The sequence below is a fragment of the Panthera onca genome, chromosome C2, assembly GCF_046562875.1.
Source record: "Panthera onca isolate mPanOnc1 chromosome C2, mPanOnc1 haplotype 2, whole genome shotgun sequence".
Lineage (NCBI taxonomy): Eukaryota > Metazoa > Chordata > Mammalia > Carnivora > Felidae > Panthera > Panthera onca.
Window position 1 is genome coordinate 70,007,343 of NC_138347.1, and position 15,959 is coordinate 70,023,301.

The 15,959-nt window shown below is 44.8% G+C and overlaps 1 protein-coding gene across 12 annotated transcripts in view; it reads left to right on the forward strand.

The window, feature by feature from the left end:
- The window catches only part of KALRN (kalirin RhoGEF kinase), a 668,576-nt gene that overhangs the window by 543,683 nt on the left and 108,934 nt on the right, over window positions 1-15,959 (forward strand). For 4 of the 12 annotated variants that reach the window (XM_060639742.3, XM_060639744.3, XM_060639743.3 and 1 more), the window contains exon 1: window positions 2,954-3,241. The exons of 3 other annotated variants lie outside the window; for them this stretch is intronic. In XM_060639742.3, coding sequence (XP_060495725.1) covers window positions 3,154-3,241 — 88 coding nt within the window. In that variant the 5' untranslated portion in view covers window positions 2,954-3,153. Of the gene's footprint in view, window positions 1-2,936; window positions 3,242-15,959 lie in introns of those variants that run through there. 5 more of the 12 variants (XM_078453072.2, XM_078453073.2, XM_060639741.3 and 2 more) reach the window with 3 other exon arrangements.

Below are 15,959 nucleotides of genomic sequence, written 5' to 3' on the forward strand. Positions count from 1 at the left end.
TCTTGATATTAGGGGGAAAGCTTCTAGTTTTTCACCATTGAGTATGATGTTAGCTGTGAGCTTTTCATACATGAATGCCTAGAATTTTTGAAAGCTTCTCTGATGATTCTATAGACACCAGTGTTTAATAACCATTTCCCTACCATCCCCTTTAAATTGTCCTGAGGACATTGCCATAAAACATATAGATGAAGTTTAGAAGAAGCAGGCATCTATTTTCTTAAATCCCTCAACTCATAACTTGGTCAGAGGGGTGCCTGGGTGGCTCAGTCGGTTAAGCAACCAACTTCAGCTCAGGTCATGATCTCATGGTTTGTGGGGTTGAGCCCCACATTGGGCTCTGTGCTGACAGCTCAGAGCCTGGAGCCTACTTCTGATTCTGTGTTTTCCTCTCTCTCTGTGCCCCTCCCTCTGCTTGCAGTCTGCCTCTCTCTAAAAAATAAACATTAAAAAAAATTAAAAAAAAAAACTTAGGTATCTGATGTTGATTCCCTTTTCTTTCACATTCTTGGTGAGTCTGTCTTAACAGCTGGCTCCACAGGGCTGGGATTGGTTTTGTTCACCAATGTAGACCCACTACCTAGAACAGAGCCTGGCACATAGTAGGCATTCAGTAAGTACTTGCTGAATTATTGAATAGGTCTGCAATCAGTCTGTCTCAGTTGTGTTCAAGACTTTCTTGTCAGGTTGTAGACATCACTGGTGTACTGAGGCTGGCAGTTACTGGTTACTGAGTTATTGGTGCTAACCCCAGAATGAATCTCCATTGGATGTGTTGACTTTATTAACTTAAGATGGGTTGGTGTTCCTAATGGTTTTACATCTTTGTGTCGATAATAGGATGGATCCTGGGTTATAAGGACCAGTAGAAATATGTCTGATGGATTCTTTTCTTGGAGACTAAGACTACTTTAGGGCCTACTCATGCTCTGATTTCTGAAGTAAAGGCTGGGTCTCACACAAACATCTAACTCAAGCCAGTTTCTGCAAGATGATGTCATCAGCCTCTTGCAAAGGATTATGACAGAAAAGTGATCAAGGTAACCTGAACACAAAGGCCCAGAAGGAAGATTTAACTGAAAAAGTGTTTACCAAGCAATTTTGAAACATCTTTCAATTTCTGTCAGAATGCCTGAGAAGTATCCAGAGAGGTGGATTAGGTAGATAGACCAAATATAGACTATCATATCATAGCCCCATGCAGTGGATCACAAGCAAATAAAGCTCACTTTATTAGAAGGGCTGAGGTCCTGGCCAATTATCTGCTCTGCACTGGAAAGGACAGCAAAGTGGGTTTTGTCTTAAGAGAGAACTAGACAACAGTATGTGTTGGTTGCCACAGGTCAGAACTGGAATCCAGGGTAACTATGATCCTGAAGTCATTCAGGCTGGCAAGATGAGACTGACCAATAGGATGATCAGTGAATCAGGAATCTGGGGTGCAGGGTGCATGAGCAATTTGAACTTTTATTTCTCTGTTTTGTATGTGGATTACCGGGGGCATATTTCCTGCTCAACGATGGGATTCTTATATAACCCTTGCCAGGAGAGGCTATCAGGGAAATGGCAGTGGCAAAACTAGAAGTTAGATTCTGACTCTAGGTTCTACTGTTTCTATGGGGTGAAGCTCTTTAGAGTTTCTCTTTAGGCCCAAACCATCAAAGCCTTATCATAGTTCATGCAGCTTCCTCAGTTATAAAAGAGGACCCTTCCTTTTAAGGGGTGTGTGTTTGTGTGTGTGTGTGTGTGTGTGTGTGTGTGTGTGTGTGTGTGTAAATGAGTTGATGTGTACAAAGCAATTAGGAGAGTGCTTGGCACAAATAAATGCTCAATACATGGTAGCCACTGTTACTCATTAAGTGGTGCTGCTGTTATTTACTGAGCATCTACTGGGTTCCAACCATGTGGCAGGTGCTGCAGCATTGGATCTAAACATGGTTCAAATTGAGAAATGAAGCCCCAGATCCCAGTCACTTCTAAAAGGCTTGTCCCCTGGCTGTCTTTCTTGCAAGTGGGAATTGGTCACCTGAGTGATCACCTTCTGTTTTTGATTCCTCTCACAGATCTCCCTTTTTTCTGATCAATGGGCCCTCTCTATGAGTGTTGTATGTCTCCAGAAATTCCTTTTTCCTAAATCTGGACACAAGGGGATGGGTGAGATGACCCGTGAGTGATAAACACAGTGGTTCATAGGAAGGTCCAGTGGATGTGATCCAGGTGGATTTCACGGAGCGAGTGAGGGATATATGTCCTTAAATATGAAAAATATCTTTAAAGGAAAAGCTTAGGGAAATAAGTAAAGAAATGGTAGACCCATTAGGTGTGGTTGGAGGGATGGGACTCTTAAACATCTAACAGGCATTTGCGTGGACATGTCTTTTAAAATTCTACTGGCAATCCTGTAACATAAGAACTCTTTCTCCTTTTATTTTTTAAATGAGGAATTTGATTATCAAAAAAGTGAAGGGACTTGCCTAAAGTCAAACGGTTAGCAGGCGACAAAACAGCTTTGAATTTTGGGTTTCATCATTATGGGCGCGGAGCCTAGAAAAAAATCCGGCGCTATTATCATTATTAGCATTCACTATTGAAAGGAGGGAAAGGGGAGGGTTAAGTGAAGGTGTTTTCAATGCGGAGGGGACGTCCTCCTTCCCAGGCTGAGGGGAAGGAGAGGGTGAATCTGTTAGAGAAAAGGCATTATTGGGTCTTGAGCCTTCTAAATCTGCTCCTGCCCCACCTCCTTGGCCTCATCTGGTTGTATATGTTAAACCGAAGCTGAGGAGAGGAAGCTGCACACGAGGAGAAACACCTGTTGTGTGCCGGAGGCGGGGGTATACCCCAGACCGCCCCCCCCCAGTGCTCGCCCAGGGTCACAGCAGAGCCGCTGGCGGAGACTCCGGCCAACAGCTGGACTTTGGAACTCCGCCCCCTTAGGCCCTCCCTCCAGGCCGGCACCCCGCCCCTCCTCCCCAAGGTGGCTGTGGCTCCCAGAAACAGCGGCGGCCGCGCTGCGGGGAGAGGACGGCGGGCGGGCCGGCCGGGAGGAGGGAGAGAACTGGCTCGCGGCCGCGGCGCTGAAGTTTCCTGCCCGCCGCGCTCCCACCCTCTGCTGGCGGCCCGGGCCATGCCGGAGCGCTGGGGTCGAGCGGCAGCATGAAGGGCGGCGACCGCGCTTACACCCGAGGTCCCTCTTGGGGGTGGCTCTTTGCTGCCAAGTGCTGCTGTTGCCTCCCGTGCAGAGGTGAGTAGCTGTTTGCGTTCTCGCCTTCTTTTAGCAAAGCCCGGGACCGCGGGGCGGTGGGGTGGGCGGGCGTGAGGGAGGGGATGGGAGGGCCGGCCAGGGGGGTCGCGTCAGTTTCCCTAGCAGAAAGCGGGCTCGCTCGCGGGGAAGTTCGGACTCGGAGGCAGAGCTGCAGTTTGGCAACTCAGTTACTTACTTGTCAGCGACTTTGGATGTCAGGACTCCAGCCTGCCGGGGGGGAGGGGGGTATGCGGGGGGATGGGGAGGAGGCCCTCTGGAGCTGTGCGTCCCAGTAGTGGCCGAGTCGCACTTCCCTCATCTCATTTACATATGGATCTCAGCGGAAGGATTAACGAGTGACTCCTAGCTATAGGAATGTATTTGACACTTGTCTCTACACTAGGAACTATTTTTGCCAAGTGACAATTTTCTTTGGGGACTGGAGCGGGCTTTTCTTTGCCTGGGCTTTCGCAGGCCAGCTGGGTGTGCAACTCTGGGCCGAGGTTCGCTCATTAATTAACCAAGAACTCTCTATGTACCCAATTAGGGCTGTATTTAACTATTCTGCTAATTTTAATGTTGTTGAGGAGATTGCGGGAAGCAACTAATTTCCCCAAAATCAGCCTGCAAAGCAAAATGGTGAGAAGGTTCACAGAGAGGTCTATCAGTTGTGGAGCCTCACCTGAAAAAGGAATCGGGCGTTTCCTAGACAGAGTTGACATATGTTCCTAAAACTGTCCCTGACACTTTAACACTTCAGCTTGGAGGCTGGGGGAAGAGAGATTTTGTTTCTGTGTGGTTAGAAGTGAGAATATAGCCTCTCACTGGACACTTGCCATTTTTAAATTTCGCCTATTGGACCTCTTGCCTCCACCCCAATTTACAGTGCCCCAGTCTCCATCGCCATCGTCATCTGACAAAGTCCGGATGCAGCTTTCTCTCTGAGTTACTGATAAATAAACTTCATTCATCATCATCTATGCCACATACAACAGAGACCTGACACAGTCCTCATCCTGAGCTGATACAAGGCTACAAAAACTAATTAAATCTGAAGGACCTTTTCCCAAGTCATTAAGGTTCATAATGCCAGCATTAGGTTCTCAGTCTCTGCATTTAATTAGAACAGGCTGAAACTGTGTGGTAGCCAGCTCTAAAAGCCAGAATTCAGATGGAGAAGGAACCTTCGAGGGCCGGGGACCCTCACCAGCATCCGAGCCTAGTTCAGAAACATTCAAAACCAAGGCTGGGAATTGAAGGAAAGGGACATTTAGAAAGGAGAGGAAGCAGGAAATGACCAAAGGGAATCTGAGTGGGTGGGATTGCTCTGCAGTCTGGGCTGCTTTCATGGGGAAGGGTTTCCAAGCAGGATTTCTTGGGAGCCCATTTCCTGTCAAAAGGCAGAATTCGGGAACTTGGGCAGTGCTTTTCTAAAGCTCCTGCAGCTGCCTGCTTGAATCCAGATGTGTGGGAGCCCCAGCTTCCCTGCAGAGGAATTCTCCTGGGGTCTCGCAACCCTTTGCTTTGTGTATTGCCCCGGCTTCTCCTCCAGCTCCCAGGCCCAGGAAGTAGGGGTGGGGCGGGGAGCCCACCTCCTGCCTGCAGGACTGGGAAAGCTGTGGCTGCAGGCTCTGTGGCAGGCAGAGGGGCGTGAGAGGGAAGGGGGGTGTTGCAGGAGCCAAGCCAGAGCTCCAGGACACCACTGACCCTCAGCTGAAGGTGGAGGGAAGCCAAAGACCCAAGCAGTGAAAGCAGCATAAAAGGAGAAAGGGGGGTAACAGAAGTGGGTGCCTCGTCACCTTCTTCCACTTTACTCCTTACTCTTTCCTAGATGGGAGACATGAGGAAGATGGGAGGGGGAGCTGAGATATCCACCCTTTAAAGAACTCCTGGCCTCAGTGGCAGGGTGGTTATATCTGAGGTATGGGGCACTACCCTGAGGCTCCCTAGGTCCACTCCAACAGAAAAAAGAGATCTGCGTCTCCACCCAGACTGGAGGCATCTATTCGGAAGCAGATTGCAAAGATAAGTCTTGTACTGAGCCTGAACAGAGCCCCGAACGCTGTGGGAGAAAGCTCGCCCAGTTGCAACACAGAGCAGGACCGAGGGAAATCTGAGAGGCTGACTGGAGTGGAGGGCAGCACAGCTAGGGACGGTTGCTTCTCTTTTCAGCCGAACCAGTTTCTCTGGTTGTACAGACTTCATACAATTGAAAGGTAGCTTCCCTTTTAAATAAAGGCAGCTGGCTATTTGGCCTCTCTCTCTCCTCAGAGAACTTGGCTCCTGCTGTTCCAGTAGCTGCACTCTGAAGCTAGTGGGTCAGAACCAAGGTTCCCAAGTCAAGGGGCCTTCCCAACTGGCTGCCAGTCACTCAGAATTCAAAGGGCTGAGGAAAGTCTAAGCCAAGTCCTTCTAAAGTCCGAAGAAAAGAGGAATTGGAATGTTCTGGTTATTTTTGATCGACCCAAAGCTAAGTGAGGCATCCTGGACTTTCCCTGGGTGGATCCTAAGTGGCTATACTTGTTAGCACAAGGGTGAGTCAAGGTTTTAGTGATATACCTGTGTGGTTTTTAAATATCGTATTTGAGAAAAACATGAGTGAAATTAGTTGAGCTTGTCTTTTGACTTGGAAAAGTGAGGAAATCAACTATCTGTTTTCTCTTCCGGTTTTTGGCTCTACTGAGTATGAGTATGGTAAAGGGGTTTGATGTGAGGTGATCTTTCTTCCCTACCCTGAAACTGGTGTTGAAGAGCAGAAAAACTGAAGACCAGGGATAGGCTGGAAATAGACATCAGGTGCAAAGGAAGAAAGACAGCAAATACATTTATAACTGCCTTTTTGAAAGTGAAAAATAGCCACACGTGAGATAATAGCATGTGTGCGTCCGAAAGCTGATTAATCATTGATGTCACACTTTGTGAGAAGTTTCAGGATTGCTGAGAGGCTATTTAGACTTTCCTTTAAGCCTGAAGAAGTGGGTCACTTCTGGATTCTCCTTCAGTTATCTTAAATTTTTAAAAAGCACCTTGTTTCGGAGACAAAAAGGAATTCAAATCACCGGGAAGTTGCTAAGTTCTGTGTTGCAGACTGAAATTTGTGACTTCTTAGATCATGGAGCCTAGAAATTCTTTCTGGCCTTGCTGGGTGGAAGCCAGTTTTAGAGCCTTTAATTTTCTAGTCCACTTGTAATTAACTTTGAGTATGTGGACAAAAGTGCCCTTCTTGGAAATCCTTCCTGATGGCTGTCCTCTTCTGCTTCTCCACAGTGTGTGCAGGATTTATTTATATTTATTACTGTATCACTGACCTTGCATCTCAAACCCTCCTGCCATTGTGTGTCCCCATTCATGCTGCAAGTGCCAGGTTTAGGAGTCTATCTCAGAGGTAAAGAGAGAGAGGAGTGGTGACTTAAGCAGACTGAATCAGCTTACAGGGGAGATGCTGGGATCACATTCCCATGGCTTTTTCACCACGCGGGCAGTTGGGTCCCAGCTTGACTCTGACGTCATGGGGCCTGGGTAAGGGCTATGAGGCTCCACAGGGCATCCCACGTCATCATCATCTGTTAGCTCTCTTTTTCCCCTACCTTTTCTCAGAATCACTAGACAGGGACCTTATGACTTGATGTGACTGTCTTTTCTATGGCCCATAAATTAATATAGCTCATTTTATAAACTGAATTTAATGTGTGAAAGCATGACATCAAGTTCCTTTAGAAAGGTGCTAGTAACCTCAAAGAGCAGCCCTTGGGGGCGCCTGGGTGGCGCAGTCGGTTAAGCGTCCGACTTCAGCCAGGTCACGATCTCACGGTCCGTGAGTTCGAGCCCCGCGTCAGGCTCTGGGCTGATGGCTCAGAGCCTGGAGCCTGTTTCTGATTCTGTGTCTCCCTCTCTCTCTGCCCCTCCCCCGTTCATGCTATGTCTCTCTCTGTCCCAAAAATAAATAAAAAACGTTGAAAAAAAAAATTAAAAAAAAAAAAAAAAAAAAAGAGCAGCCCTTGTTTTTTTTTTTTTGTTTTTTTTAAACATTTTATTTATTTTTGAGACAGGGAGAGATAGAGCATGAACAGGGGAGGGTCAGAGAGAGAGGGAGACACCGAATCTGAAACAGGCTCCAGGCTCTGAGCTGTCAGCACAGAGCCCAACGCGGGACTTGAACTCACGGACCGCGAGATCATGACCTGAGCCGAAGTCGGCCGCTTAACTGACTGAGCCACCCAGGTGCCCCAAAGAGCAGCCCTTGTAACATTCACTATTACAGATTTAACTCGCCACTCAAGGCACAAAATTCTTGGGACCTTAATGCACATACCCTTTCATTTCTTCATCTTCCAGGAAGTGCCTGTATCACAAAGAAAACTGCATCAACCATTTAGCATGTATGTTTTTCCAGTGTATCTTTCAGGTTTTCTGCCTCCTGAGGAGATTTCCTAATGTAAGGAGAGTTCCCACACATACCTACTCTCCCCAACCCAAATCCTTCCTATGTCCCTTCCCCTATCTGATTCTCTAAGGACTAGGAAGAAGGACATCCATGGTTACCTGGATAACAGTACTTCGTGCCAGTTGTAATGTCCCTAGTAGAAATGGCAGTGTATGGGTTTGGTAGGATGAAGTGGAAATTGGAAATGGAAGCCAAATATCTCTCCCCTGGTACAGCTGTGGGTCCCGTAATCACCCATAATGCCGTAGGCATCACCCCCATAGTTCCATGTGCTACAAGTTGGTTAAGTCCTAACATGAGATAAAAAAGCAAAAATTCAGACTCTGTAACTATGTTTTTATGAAAAATTATTTTAAAGTTAAAAAAAATAAGGGGCACCTGGGTGGCTCAGCTGGTTAAATGTCCAACTTCGGCTCGGGTCATGATCGATCTCATGGTTTGAGGGTTTAAGCCCCACATCATGCTCTGTGCTGACAGCTCAGAGCCTGGAGCCTGCTTCAGATTCTGTGTCTCCCTCTCTCTCTGCCCCTTTCCCACTTACACTCTGTCTCTCTCTCTGTCTCTGTCTCTCTCTCTCAAAAAATAAATGAACATTAAAAAAAAATTTTCAAGTTAACAAATAAAAGTGAACATTGGAGGTTCACTTTTGAGCCCCATACTATAGACATATCTTACACTGGAGAAGGGTTACTGATATTCTACTTCGTGATCATTCCCCTCAAGAATCTTGATGCCGTTGTGCTCTTCTGCCCTAAAAATATTCCTTATCCTTTGAAGCGCTTCTCCTCTTTCAGTGAGTGAGTGGCTGCCCTCTCCTTCAGACCAAACCCCAGATTTTTCCTGAAGGAGGGCCCTACAAAAAGCATGGATCTGAAACCAGAGGGAGGGCTTCTTGAACAGAAGGGTCTAAATCATGGAAAGTTGGGGATCACTGAATAGATCTTTTATAGAGGAGGAAGCTGAGATATAGCCACTTACTAACAGGTCAGAACTAGAGCCCTTTTCCTGCGCTCTTTCCTCAACTCCGTTACTGTCTTCACGGGTGTGGACACAGGTGAGGTCGAGACAGCTGAGAAGGGTAGAGGCAGTCCCTAAACTGGAACTAAGGTGTTGGCTGTGGATTATCCATAGTTCTGTGGGATGACTGCATTGCCTGGAGCCATTTGGAACTAGACCTGTCTGGTCCGCTTGGAGGGCTATTTGAAGGGCTATCCTGACCACAGAAGGCAAAGGCTGTCACATCCCTGACCCGAACCAGCTTGTGTGCATGTTCTTGATAAATATCTGTTCGTGTTTTTCCCTCTGGTTCAATTTTTTTCAGAAGGTCCCTTTTCTCCTTTCTTATCCCTTTTCTTGAAATGTGCCCTTTCAGGTGGAAATGAACCAATGAAATGCATTCCTATCATTCTATCTTTGAGTGCCTCTGGTTTTTATGTAACACACAACGTTTCAATTCATTTGACAGATGTTTATGTGCTGACTGCCTGCCAACCCTGCACTAGGTACTGGGGGAGAATGGATGGGAATCATAATGGTGCTGGCCCCATTTGGGTGTTGTGAGGATGAGTTAAGAAAATGTATGTAAAGGGCTTAGCATAACGCCAGGCATATAAAGTGGTTTAAAAAAGGTAGCTACTAATGGTAACAGTAATTTCATTGCTAGACATAGACCCTATCCCAATGGGACTCCCACCTAAATATTTGTCAGTCCTCTGGGTGGTAATACTATAAGTCTACGTTCCTAAGCAATTTCACGCTCTTGGCTCAAACCACTGTCAGCTGTGCCTCAATGCTGTGGCATCATCACTGTGGGAAAGAAAGTTTGTGATGTAGAAGTATGATAGGGATCTCCTCCTTCCTTCTATTAAACCAATTTTAAAAAGAAACACATAACTCTCCTAGTGTTACAATCTGTGTGTTACATGGAAGAACATTCCCAAAAGGATACTGGCAAGAACACTAAGCATCCCTGAGTTGTTCTTCTCTGAGCGAGAGCACAAGGTACAAGAATTGGAGCATAACTACACTAATATTAAAATTCACATCCTGAGGACCCACCTGATATAAAAACACATCACTTCTTCTTTCCTGCCCTTTGACTTTGGCTAACAATCTAATGACACACATTTTTCTATTTACTTCAGCTAACATTTTTTGCACATGTGTCATATGCAAAGCTTTGCTAGTCTTCTTTTTTTCAATGTTTATTTATTTTTGAGAGAGAGAGAGAGACAGAGACAGAGGGTGAGTGGGGGAGGGGCAGAGAGAGAGGGAGACAGAATCTGAAACAGGCTCCAGGCTCCGAGCTGTCAGCACAGAGCCCGAGGTGGGGCTCGAACCCATGAACTGTGAGATCATGGCCTAAGCTGAAGTCGGATGCTTAACCGACTGAGCCACCCAGGCACCTCTTTGCTAGTCTTCTTTAGACTCTTTTTGCCTAGATAAAAATCATCACCTGCTGCCCACAGCAGCCCCCACGGTTCTGAGGTTTGGCCAGTATCTTGCGTATTTCTTGCAGATGGCGGACATGGGTAGTTTGGCTCCTCCACTGGGTCTGTTCAGTGACTAGTGGAGGATATCTTTCCTGGTTGACAAGTAACCTTCTGTGTTATACCTCGTGGAAGGAGGGGAAGCCCTGGTCACACCTGTGAGACAGCAAGAAGGCTTCCAGGTTGGCTTCAGCCAGGTAAAAGAGCAAAGATCACAGTTACAGAACAGGTTGTTCCACATTCTTCTTGCTTTCCTGGTGACCACAGTGAGGAAACTGTCCAATTGAAAGGAAGGGAAATCCCTTCTACCACTAGATTGAAACAGTACCTCATAAAACATTTCTGTTTCCAGGTGTTTGCTTTCCGTGGGGCAGGATTAGTTGAAAGCACGTGTTTGTTCTCCTGCAGCACCTGGTGTGTAACAGGCTCTCAGGACATTCCCACTATCTGCCCTCCTGTCGTTAGAACCTCCATATTGCTCCCATGGAAAAAGGGATGTTACCTTTCCCCATCCAAAAGGGAACCAAGCCTCGCTGTTAGAAAGAATGGCAAACACTCCACTTCTGCAAATTTTGAACCTCAGTCCCACACCTGTGCACTGCCTCTTTCTCTTCTCTCTCTACTTGGAGCAGAAATTCTTGAAGGATGGTCACTGGGGAACATGATAGAAATGCAGATTCTTGGATCCATTGACTCAGACCCTGCAGTCTGTGTTTTAACAAGCCCTCCAGGTGGCTTGGATTTTTTGTTTGTCTGTTTGCTCTTTTTCTTTCTACTCTCCACTTGACCCCCTCCCTCCTTCTACCTCCCCCCTTCTCCCAGCCCCAGCAAAAGCAGTCTATAACTGAAGATGTCCAGCTTCCCTGGGGATTCCTGCTTTGAGAAGTGGAGGAGGCCCCTATGAGACTCACTTTTCACTTGTGCGACTAGTGAGCTAGAAATCCCCTACATTTTTCATGAACTCCTTTGCTTTTGTTTTGATTTTATTATCTGCTTTTATTTCATTACTCTTAAAGCTAACTATGCTCGCTGCAGAAAAAGTCAAGTTAGGCAAACAGAAGACCATATAAAAGCATAACTTTTAGGATTATAGCATAATCCTAACCACTTAGAAACAACTACTTAACTACTTAATAGGTTCTTTTCTATATGTTTCCCGCCTTAATAAATGGGTTCATATCTTACATAGTGCTTTATAACTTGATTTCCCTTAATCTTCTGAATGTCCTCCCAGGTAGAGGCATTTCCAAGGCATTTTTAATGGCTGCACAGTGTTTCACTGCAGACAAGACTTGATTGACCATTGTTAGTATTGATTTAATATAATGGGTAAAAGTTTAGTGAAGAGGGATGAAGAAGAGCCCTGGGTGGAGAAATAGATCTTTCCAGAATCAGATTCTACACCAGACTGATCCTTGTCCTGTGGTTTACACATTTCCACTCCCTATATTCCACCTTTCCTTTCCTTGGGATGTATGATTTACCCCACCAGAGAGGTATGATTTCTTACTCAGGAGATCAGCATGCACTGTAACAAGGACATAGGTTTCCCCCACTCATCCTTCTCTTCTTAAGTGGTGTTAGGAGTCTTCTTGCTCCTTAGGCACTGAGCAGGCCTAGGAATTTTTCTTTTCTTTCTTTAATTATTTTAAGACATACCTTTGAAAATAGGTCATTTTTAAATTATTGTAACTGGGAAAGAGCCTTGATTAATTTTTTCCTAGAAAAATCATATATAAATGTTGGGAAAGCATTTGGAAATACAAATAAATGAAAATAAAATCTCATTACCTAGAGATAGCCATAGTGACACTTTGAATAAGCCTTTTAATCTTTTTTCCCATGTATCTATTTTTTTTTCCAGAAATACGACATAGTAGTATTATAAACTTCCTTCACATAACATATTGAACAACTTCTATGATGCTTTTTCTGTATTCATTCAGTGAAATGCTGGAGCCAGGTTGAGATCATTAAATATTTAGGGTTTTGAGGGTGGATTGTTAAACCATTGGTAGCTTGAGATCATCCATGGCGGGATGTCATGAGATACCACAAATCAAGGGTTTTTTTTTTGTTTTTTTCAAAGAGCTGGTTTCTCAGCATACCACTAGATGCACATTTTACCTTGTGTGAATATGTTTTTTTAAATTTTCAATCTGTTTTTGCTTGTTTCTACTTTTTGCTATTATAAGCAATATTGTAATGGCCAGTCTTATAGTTAAGTCTTAGCATACACCCATCATTACTTCCTTAGGATAAATCCCTAGAAGTGGGGTTCCTCCATCAAAGAACATTCAGGATTTCACAACTCCTTTGTTGCCAGTTAAACCCCCCTCCCCTTCCCCTTTCACACCCTGTGAAAGGAAGAGTGTACTGCTTTTTGTTTTAAGAGGATTTATGAGAAACCTCTGGGACAAGGAATTTCATCTCTCTCCTGTTGTTTGCTTCTGTTTACATTTTCTGAATTAACTTAATTCTTTTTATATAAGGAAACGCCCTGGCTAAGAGCCTTTGATTCTTAGGCTACATACTGATATGCAAGTTGTAAAAAATATGTTTTGTGTTTGTGCTGGATTGAGAGGCAATATATCATGATGATTAAGAGCTTAGACTCTGGAGCCAGAATGAGTTTGAATCCCAGCTCTGCTACTTATCTGTGTGACCTTGTGCAAATTATACAAACTCTTTGGCTCATTTTCCTCATCTGGAAAACGGAGATGATGAAGGAATGTAGTCTTGGGGTTTCTACAAGGCTTAGATGAGTTGACATACGTAAACCACTTAGAACCGGCACATGGTAAGTTCTAGGTAACTGTTAGGTTATTATTAACATTAACAAGTATATAGAAGTCTCCGTGGAACTGTGCCAACTGTCACATTCAGATTATTTCATTAGCTCCTTCATCATATGGGAAATCGAGCTGAGCATTTCTTGTATCAACCCCCAAATATTTGAGTACCACGTGGCAGGTATTGAACTAGCGACAGTAGAGAACTTAAAATGTTTTCATCCCCTTGAGGATCTTACAGTCCAACTTGAGAGCTGTTCCATAAATATGAAACAGTAAATAATAACAAAAAACAATGGGGAATAGTTGCTGAAGACAATAAGGGGAGAGATACTCCAGGGTCCTACCTGATTGCTGACTAAAATAATTATGCAAAATCTGCTGGAAGCACAGTGGCCTGGGCCGGTCTGGGAGGACTTCTCAGGAGATACAAAGTTGTCTCTGGGCCCTAAAGGGTAAGATGGGGTTTTTAAAGGGCTGAATATATGGTGAGAGCAGAGTAGTGGGTACATGCAGGGGACCCCAGAGGAAATCAGGTCAGACCTGCCTTCTAGAAGTACACTGTCCAGTTCGGTGGCCATTATCTGTATGCGGCTATTGAAGACTTGAAATGAAGCTAGTTCAAACTGAGATGTGCTGTAAGTATGAATTGCATATCAAATTTCAAAGATTTAGTACAAAAAAAACCACATTGAGAATCTCAATAATTTAGGTATTGATTGATTGCAATTGAAATGACAATATTTTGGAGATTTGGGGTTAAATACAGTATATTAAAATTAATTGCACCTGTATATTTTTACTTTTTATCATGACACTAGAAAAATTTTAATTATATAAAACTTATATAACATTATTTTATATTACGTAAAAAATAAAATCCTATGTGTGGGTCACATTTATGGCTTGCAATTTATTTCTGTTGGACAGAGCTGTCTGAGAGCTTATAGTCCATGATACAGTGATGTGCCAGAGTAGAAAGTTTCCATCCCATCCCAGGGCCAATCCTAGGCCCTCTTCTCAGCCATCTCCATGATTGTAGGAGGATGCAATCTCTCTGATGCTGAAAGATGCCCACGGGCCTTCTCAACCTAAACTTTTAAGAGAGGCAGTTACCTATTTTCATTCCTGAGCAACAGAGTTTGTGAGGAAACAGGGCTTAAATTGCAAGTTCTCCCACAAAGCTCAGACAAGCCAGCTTTTAGGAACATAATGAGGGAAGATCCTGAAAACAGTGCTAAAAACAGGAAGAGTGACAACATGCTACCATCTCCCAACCCCGTAACCCCTCAACCAAAACCCTCCGGTCCTGCTCCTTTATGTAACAAAAACAGCATTGCTGGCTGGCATGTCCCCAGGGCCTGAGGGAGAAGATGGCTGGTATGGCAGGGCAGAATGGAGATGGAGAGATGTGACTAGGTGGGTCCGTGGAGCCCCAGGCTGAACTCGGGCAAGTTTCATTTTGTCCTTTAACTAAATGATGTGTGAGTGTTCAAATGTATCATTCTGAGCAGCATTTTTTATCTTTATTTTTGTCCTCATGCAGCATCACCAGGTGTCTCGCTGAGCACAGTGCTATCCAGGGTATTGGGGTCATTTCCCTATTTGTCTAGAGAAAGCTGTACATGTAGCCTGTCTTGATTATACATCATAGAACACTAGAATTTTACAGCATGTCAGATCATAAAGTTCTGAGTTTTATACATGAGAAGAACACTTAAGAAAAAAGAAATGACTTATCCGAGGTGTCAACTGGTAATTCATAAAATGAGGTCATTCTGTCTGTAACATATTGCTTGTGTTTTTTAGAGAAGATGATGAAAGGTAGACTAGTCCTGTCATTTTGTTTGGGGGGATGGAAAGGGTAGAGGCGCTGGATCAAGTCTGAGAGGAGACCCAGCTCTTTGGAAGGAATCTAAGGGCTGGGGATCCTAGTGAATCAGAAATCACTCTTAGCTTCCTGGAACTGTGTCCTAGCTACCTGCTCTAGATTTGCTCCTGTAGAAACCTGCCCCATGGTGTCCACTTGCATCTGGTGTTTCTGAATGTCTAGAGGGATTCTGGGGGAACTTACCTGCTCTGAAATCGCAGCTGGACTCCCCGAATTTAGAACTGAGGGCTAGGTCCCGCTGGCTCTGATGAAATCAGGGTCTGACCCATTGGCCTGGAGTCTCCAAGCAAGACTAGCCAATTCAGGGGACCTTCTTGGGATATCTCAAAGGGCCTTTCTGTGACCTTCCAAGCAAAATGGAAGGTCAGGTTGATCTGATGCCAGGCCTTGATAGCCAATGTGCTCCAATCTAATCAGGTTCCCATGAGGTCTTCCTGGAGAACCCAGGATATCTGTGGCTGCCACAATATTCCAGGGATGTTACCCAAGGTCTCTTGCACTGGTCATTTCTGACTCCTCCAAGACTGGGGGATAATCAGAAATCATAGCCAGGGAACAAAATAGACATGGCACTTCCCTCAAAAAACTTACAGTTTAGAGGGGACAACAGATATCACATACCTTTTTCTAAGTGTTCTCAGAGGATGCTGTGAGAATATCTGTTGGTAGTAGGAGTCAGGTGGAATTTAGATTGGGGCAATGGGAACTGTGCCTGAAGAACTAACAAAGTACCTAAAGTCTAGTTACTACCACTCTTCTGGTCCCCAAATGAGTATTATTTGCATTCTGGACCAAGCTAAAGAGTCCTTCCAAAAGGTTTTGCTAAATATTATGGGAAAACACAAGGGAAGTAGAATAAAAGAAGCATAAAGCCAGACAGTTTTCTAAAATTCATTTTTTTGGTGCCTTGTTCAAAGCTGGCTTGCTTCAGGGGCTCATGTACCATTCTTAAGTCCCCAGGCACCAGAGGAACCTGTACTGTGTCCATAAGGGATCATTGCTGAGGCCCTCACTTGCTATCATGACATGGGGAGCTGTCATCTTGTGATCAGAGCTCCCCTTCCTACATATTTTGTCCCTGGAATCCAGTTAAAGGGGCCAG